Source organism: Trichechus manatus, unplaced genomic scaffold (assembly GCF_000243295.1).
Source record: "Trichechus manatus latirostris isolate Lorelei unplaced genomic scaffold, TriManLat1.0 scaffold00057, whole genome shotgun sequence".
Taxonomy (NCBI): domain Eukaryota; kingdom Metazoa; phylum Chordata; class Mammalia; order Sirenia; family Trichechidae; genus Trichechus; species Trichechus manatus.
Window position 1 is genome coordinate 6,597,301 of NW_004443993.1, and position 7,546 is coordinate 6,604,846.

At 48.2% G+C, this 7,546-nt stretch overlaps 1 protein-coding gene across 2 annotated transcripts in view; it reads right to left on the reverse strand.

The window, feature by feature from the left end:
* ADAMTS10 (ADAM metallopeptidase with thrombospondin type 1 motif 10) overlaps positions 1–7,011 on the reverse strand; it is a 30,919-nt gene extending 23,908 nt beyond the window's left edge. The window contains exons 1-4 of one of the 2 annotated variants that reach the window (XM_023733240.1): positions 6,965–7,011; positions 6,428–6,620; positions 5,850–6,196; positions 4,861–5,017 (exon numbers count right to left, since the gene is read on the reverse strand). In XM_023733240.1, the coding sequence (XP_023589008.1) occupies positions 4,861–5,017; positions 5,850–6,196; positions 6,428–6,521 (598 nt within the window). In that variant the 5' untranslated portion in view covers positions 6,522–6,620; positions 6,965–7,011. Of the gene's footprint in view, positions 1–4,860; positions 5,018–5,849; positions 6,197–6,427; positions 6,730–6,964 lie in introns of those variants that run through there. The other variant, XM_004378406.2, reaches the window with a different exon arrangement.
* Positions 7,012–7,546: the final 535 nt, after the last annotated feature.

Genomic DNA, 7,546 nt, shown 5'->3' on the forward strand with positions numbered 1-7,546 from the left:
TCACTCAGGTATGGTACAGCAGGGCAGGTTCAGCTGAAGGGGAGTTGCTGGGATAGGTTTTTTGTGGCACGTACCAAGGCTGACAGTGCGGACCGGGAATCAGTGCAAGGCAGGTTCCAGTAGGCTGTGCCTGTGTTGCTTGGGAGTGTGATATTCAGCACACGGTGCAGTTAGGTAGGAAGGAGGGGGTAGATTGTGATGTGTGGAGCTAAGATGGATATGGGAAAGATGAGAGAGAGAAGAGAGGAACAGGAGCCAAAGACATACACACAAACAAAAAAGAGTGCTAAGGGAGCTTGCTATTGGAGTGGAGAGATGAGAGACTGAGAAATGGGGAAAAACAAAAATAAAAATAAAAAAAGAAAAAGGGTAAAAGAAAAATATGAGTAAATCAAGAAACTAGAAATGACAAGAGACAAAAAGGGAATAAGAGAGAGAAGAAAACTAAACAAAGAAATGAAAAAAAAAAAAACAAAAACAAGAAAAAAGAAATGCCCCCAGGGATATCCCTGTGCGTCTGCACAGAGTAAGGGACTAGCTTCCAAGCCACATGGTACCGCCTGGCTAGAAAGGGCTCCCAAGCCGAGAAAAGAAAAAGAAAACAAACAAACAAATCAAAACAGAACAAATCAGAGCAAACAAACAAACAAAAAAGCCCCGGGGGTCCCACCAGCATGGCGGCACGGGCCGGGAAGCAGTTTCACAGTCAAGTGGTGTTTCACAGCCTTTCAGGAGGAAGCAAAGATGGCGCATGGAGCCAGGTATTTGAGAAAGCAGGGGGAGGTGGTGAGAGGTAAGGAGGAAATCTAAAGAAGCAGAAAAAAGCAACAGTAGTGGCCAAAAAGTGGCACTCAGGGAGCTGGCCAGTGCGGGCGGGTGGAATCCAAGCGGCACTGGCGGGAAGCTCGTGCTTCCTGGCCAATAGACTGTGGCTGTAGGAAGCAGAGGAGGCTAAATGGGGGTGAAGAAGGGTGGGGGGTGGGAAAGCCTATATCATGGGTTACTGGTTGTTGTCTCCTGCTGGAAGCTCCGTGAAGCTGCTTTCTCATACCTCCTGTTCGCTGATCTCTGATAGGAGTCCAAGATGGCAGATCTGTGCTTCGGTAGCTGATAGAGGACCTCTGCATGTATCTCTCCTCGTGCTCTGTTCTCCATCAGTTTCTTATTCCACTCGGTGCTTGGCTGAGTTCGTTATCTCTTCATTTGATGGTTAGGGTTTCGGGATTGACGTGTGACTCTGTTTGACTTAGTTTTTCTGATCTTTGCTGGGGAGGGACGGTGTGGTGCTTCTGACTATAGCACCATGTTTCCCAGAAGTCGGTGTTTTTTGATATATATATTTTTGTTTTTCCCCCACCACATTTTTAAAATTATTTATTTATGTATATTTGTTTGATTGTTGGTTTCTTCACTCTCTTCCCCTCTTTCCTTTCTCCTGCCCACCTAGCCCTGTGTGCCACCCACACCACTTCTCAACAGGCCAAGCCACACCACTTGGCTGAAGAGCCACTAGCACATAGCCTCACTGGATCTGCCCACTCCCACCTGCCAAATCCTAACGCACCATCATTTCATTTACTTTTTTCTTTTGTTTTTTTACTTCATTTTTTTTTGCCTTTGTATTTCTTGCCTTTCTCTGCTTTCACCCACCCACTTAGCTCTACACATTACATCTTCTCCTTTCCCTCTGCCTATCTATACCATGTGCTGAGTGCCAAACCCCCAAGTGGTATCGACGCAGTCCCCTGGTCCCCACCCTGCACTGACCCCCAGATCCATCCCGTTGTCCACGGTTTGTGCCGCAACTACCCATCCCCATCCCTCCACCCCCGCTGGACCCACCCTGCTGCACCATCACTGAGTGACCAGCTCTGCCCACCTGGACAAGTGGTGAGAGTTATCGCATCCACAGGCAAGCAAGCAACAAAACACACCCAGCCTGCCTGCCCAGACATAACCAAATAAAACAAAAAAAACGGGCTGAAACAATCAAATCTACAGTCAATAAATGAAGAAAATATTCCTGAATGTCCCGGAGACAGCAAACAACATCAAAACATAGAAAAAAACAGGAGAGGAAGGTTCCAGAAAGCGACCAAAATAAAACACCAGATGACCTTCTGGTAGAAGAAAAGGCACTGAAACTTCCTGATAGGGAATTCAGAACTCTAATACTCAGGGTTCTCCAAGAGATGAAGGAAAATGCAGAGAAAAATAAGGAAAAAATAGACAAAAATCATGGAAAACACAGACAAAATCATGGGAAAGACAGACAAAATAATGTAAGAAATCAGGAAAATAATACGGAAACAAAATGTCAAAATAAATAAACAACTAGAAATCATACAAAAACAGCAATTAGAAATCCAAAAGATAAACAAGATTTTAGAAATGGACAGTGCAACAGAAGATTTTAGGAGCAAATTTGAAACAATGGAAGATGGGATCAGCTAAATTGAGGACAAATCCTTGGATATCACTTTGAGGAAAAATCAGAGAAAAGAACAAAGGAAAATGAAGAAACCCTGAGAATGGTGTGGGATACAATCAAAAGCAAAAATCTACATGTGATGAGAGTTCCAGAACAGGGGGAGAAAATGGAAGACACAGGGAAGATCATTGAAAATTTGCTGACAGAAAACTTCCCGAATATTATGAAAGACGAAAAGCTGACTATCCAAGAAGCTCAACAAACTCCATATAGAAGAGACCCCAAAAGAAAAACACCAGACATATCATAATCACTTGCTAAAATTAAACACAAAGAAAGAATCCTGAGAGCAGCTTGAGTAAAACGAAAAGTCACATACAAAGGGGAAACGATGGTCTTACATCTAACTGTACTACAGTCTGACTGTCCCATTGCCCAGCTGGTTGTACAACCACCCAAGTAGTATGCCATCCAACTTTGTACTACTGACTGTGGTTTTATGTCTGTCACAACTTCCTACTCACACACTATCAGAATTGTGACCGTCAACTGTGATGGTTCATTTTATGTGTCAACTTGGCTAGGCCATGGTGCCCAGTTGTTTGGGCAAATGCTAGTCTAGTTGCTGTTATGTAGTAGTCCCATGTGATTAAATCACTTAGCTGTAAGTAAAGCAGTTTACCCTCCAAAATATGGGTGAGCCTTAATCAAGCAGTCGAAGACCTTAAGAGTTTTCCTGGGTGTGTTCTGCCTCCAGACCATAAATAGACATTTTGCGAGAATACTCTTTACTCTTCCTGTTGTCTGACCTATGGATTTAGGACTTCCCAGCCCCTCATAATCGCCTGAGCCATTTCCTCAAAGTAAATCTCTGTGTTGTTGTTAGTTGCTGTCAAGTCAATTCTGACTCATGGCGACCCCATGTGTTACAGAGTGGAATTGCTCCATAGGGTTTTATTGGCTGCAATCTTAATGGAAGCACATTACCAGGCCTACCTTCTGTAGTACTTCTGGGTGGGTTTGAACTGCCAACCTTAGGTTGCAATTGTGTGCCATCAAGTTGATTCTAACTCACAGTGATGCTATATGATAGAGTAGAACTGCCCCATAGGGTTTTCTAGGCTGAAATCTTTACGGGTACAGATCACCAGGTCTTTTCTCCTGCGGAGCTGCTAGTGGATGGGAACCACTGAGCTTTTGGTTAGCAGCCAAGCGCTTAACCACACTGCACCACCAGGGCTCCTCACCTTTAGGTTAGTAGACCACACACACACACACACACACACACACACACACACACACACACACATCTCACTGATTCCATTTCTCTAGAGAACCCTAAGACAACAATTGATTTAATGTCCTACTTCTCTGCTTTTCCACCAAACATCTATCTAGTTTTTTAACTGTATGATTGTTCTGGTTGTATCGTGTTTCTACTTTTCCAATCCCTGAATGTCTGATTGTACAACTGTCTTCCCACCCGTCTGGTTGTAATTCTGACCTTTTGGACAGGGGTTGAACTCTTCTTCTGCCTGGCATTTTCTATTCGAAAACTACTCAAGTATCTGATGTAACCATCCCACTGCTTTACTGCCTGACTATACAATAATCGTGGAGGTGGAATGGTTTTACAACCGGACATCTGTCTGGCTGTACAGCTGTCTGTCTCACTGCTGGACCATCTGATGGCAATAATGGTTTCATGCTAGGGCTTCCAACTGTGCAACTTTCCAAAACTTTTCAGCTGTCAGACTGCATAACTCCCTACTGCTCCACTGCCCAGCAGACAGATGGAACTCCTGATCATACCCTTGTCTCCTCAGCAGTTCTGTTCCTCCTGTCATGTAGCTGCCTACTGACCTTCTGGTTGACCATATCCTGTGTAATAGCATTTTCTTAGAATGCTGTCTTGACAGAGTTTTTTGAGGCCCTGGCTGGAGGCTGCCCATTCCCCTTCTTGAGCAGCTGATTAAATCCACTCTCTAACTACTCCCCTTATCAGATTCTCATACCTCTGGGCCACTATACACTCATCCTAATCATGCCAGGACCAGGTATCCAACACCTAGGGATAACCCCTATGCCCTCAGCCTGCAGTTATTCAAAATGCCCAATCCCCAGGAAGTCCTCAAACCCTAGCTAACATCACCCTGCTTGCCATGTGTAAATGTCTTCTACAATTCCAGCTTGTTGTTACCCTGGCCCCAGGTATAACCCTGTGTGGCCTTGTGGAGTGCTTTGTTCTCCTCGAGGAAATTATGGGTATAATACACTTCTTTCCATGACATTAACCTCCATGTCTATTTGCCTTACCATACCTGATAAAGCCAACCCCAGGTATATTTACAACATCCGGCTGCCTACCTCTGCCTCAAGGTAAGGCTGTTGTGCACCTGCTCTGTCCATCCCTAGAAGGGCAGGTGTACCTCTCACTCCACAGGCTGTGTCCAGGTGCGGGTGGCGCAGGGAGGAGCGCTTGTACACCACGTGGGGGCCACTTTCCTCCGGGCCCCGGGGTCCCTTGGCCCCACCTTGCAGGGGCTCGATCAGGTACTCTTCCTCATCTGCCACGATCAGGCCATGCTGGGGGTTGGGAGTAGGGCAGAGGGTTCAGATCAGTTTTGGTTCCCAGGACCCCTGGGTCTGTCTCTATGATGTCATTTCTTCCACTTTTATTGAGTTTACTTTGCTGTTTCTTTTCTAACTTCTCGAGACGGATATTCAGCCCATTACTTTTTCAGCTTCACCAAAGGTTATACATTTTCCTCAAAGTACTGCTTTAGCTGTACCCTAAAAAGTAGAGATTAGCTCAAAATACTTTTAAAGTTTCCATTATGTCCTTTCCTGAACCATGAGGTTTTCTTTTTAGACAGTACCAGGTTTTATTATCTTTTTAAACCATGAGATATTTACGGTGTATTTCTTATATCATATGTTATTACGATTGTTGTAGTTAGCTGCCATTGAGTTGATTCCAACTCATGGCGACCCCATGTGTGCAGAATAGAACTGCTCCATAAGGTTTTCAAAGCTGTGACCTTTTGGAAGCAGACTGCCAGCTCTGTCTTCTGAGGCACCTCTGGGTGTGTTTGAACCACTAACCTTTGGGCTAGTAGTCAAGTGCTTAACCATTTGTACCACCAAGGGACTCCTGATACTATACTATACATATATATGGAAACCCTTGTGGCATAGTGGTTAAAAGCTATGACTGTTAACCAAAAGGTTGGCAGTTCGAATCCACTAGGTGCTCATTGAAAATTCTGTGGGGCAGTTCTACTCTGTCCTATAGGGTTGCTATGAGTCAGAATTGACTCAACAGCAATGGGTTTTTCGGGATATATATATATATATATATATGTTTGTTTTAAACATATGGACCTTTCCCCTGCTTCCCCAGAAACCCTCAGCTCACCAGGCCCCCACAGGTGCTGATGGCCACATGGGAGCTGCCAGCCTGGCCCTGCAGGTGGCCAGCGTAGAGGCAGTGGGGCCGGGCAGCCCTCTGCCAGGCCAGGCCCTCCCGTGTCCAGTACTCCACAGAGACGTGCCCTGCCAGCAGGCGGGGACTGCGGGTCAGGTTCAGCAGGAACTGGGTGCTGGGCGCGGCCACCTTGTAGAAGAGGCGGGACTCGGCAGTGACCCCCGTGCCCCGGCGCTGCCTCCGGGGGGCAGGGGGTGAGAAGGCCAGCAGCGCACCGTTGTGGTCCACGCGGGTGGGGAAGGCGATCTCATAGCTCTCCAGACTGGACAGGAATTCATCTATGGGCGAGGGGCAGGGGCAGAGGCCTGGGGTGACCCCTGGGGCTGACCCACAGCACTGGCTGCTGGAGCAGGTGATGCTGGCCTCACTGGCCTCTGCGTCCAGGTCGCTGGGTGCAAGGCTCCAGCCTAAGTGAACCCAGGGCCTTCTCCCTTCTCCCACTGACCCCTCTCTGCTGGCTGGCTTCCTCACTCCTTACTCCCTCCCCACCAGCCCCGGACTACCCCTACCTTGAGACCGGAAGGCAAGCGGTGGCGTGACCTGGAACGTGAGGCCCAGCCCCAGGGCAAGGGCCCAGCGGAGGATCTGGCAGGCGGGAGCCATGGTGGCCACGTGTCCACATGTCTCTCCCCAGCCCTGGCTGCCGGCAGCCCCCACAGTGCCGCCTCCCCTGTTCACAGCCTGGGCAGCATCCCTGGGCTCCTGGAGGTAGGGAGCTGGTGTCAGGGGTGGGCCTGGCCTTGCTGCCAGCATAGCCCATGCCAAGGCCCCTCACCAGAAAACATCAGGACCCGCAGTGCCTCATTCCCAGCCCTGAAGATTCCAGAAGGCATTCCCCCCAGTTTGAAGATTCTGAAGGTCACTTCCTCATTTATAGTCCCCCATCACCACCCTCCCAACCTCCCTACACTCTCAAAGAACAGGTAGGGAGGGACCTTGACACCACGTTGTTGTTCGTTGTTGTCAAGTTGATTTCAACTCCTGGCAACCCCCTTGCGTGCAAAGCAGAACTGTGCTCCATAGGGTTTTCTTGGTTGTAACCTTACCTGAGCCCCGGTGGTGCAATGGTTAAGCACTCGGCTGCTAACCAACAAAGGTCAGCGATTCGAACTCAACGGTGGCTCCACGTGAGATAAGATTGGTGACCTGCTCCTGTAAAGATTACAGTCTAAAAAACCCTATGGGGTACGGGTGCAATGGATCGCTTTTGTGTGGCCTTTCTCGCCATGGTCTTGTAACACCCACCAAACGACTGGGTGGAACCATGCTAATCAGGTATATGGAACCCAAATGAGGGGATAGGTCAGTTTTGGCATCCCACTAGGCTTAAAATGAGCCATCCCAGAGGCGAGAGGGAGAGGATCTCACCACTAACAAGGAAGAAGAGCCAAGAGTGGAGCACGTCCTTTGGACCCGGGATCCCTGTGCTGAGAAGCTCCTGGAACCAGGAGACCGAGAAGAGAGAGAGCTGGAACACGGAAGACAGCGAGAAGCGGTGGCAAGAGAAACTGGCATGAGAGACCAGTAGGAGACCGTCAGGAGACAGTGTGGTGGGCTTCCTGGCCCATGGAGTGAGAAAGCTGACCACCTTCAGGCAGGAGGCTTGCCGGCAGAGTAGGGTGCACTTG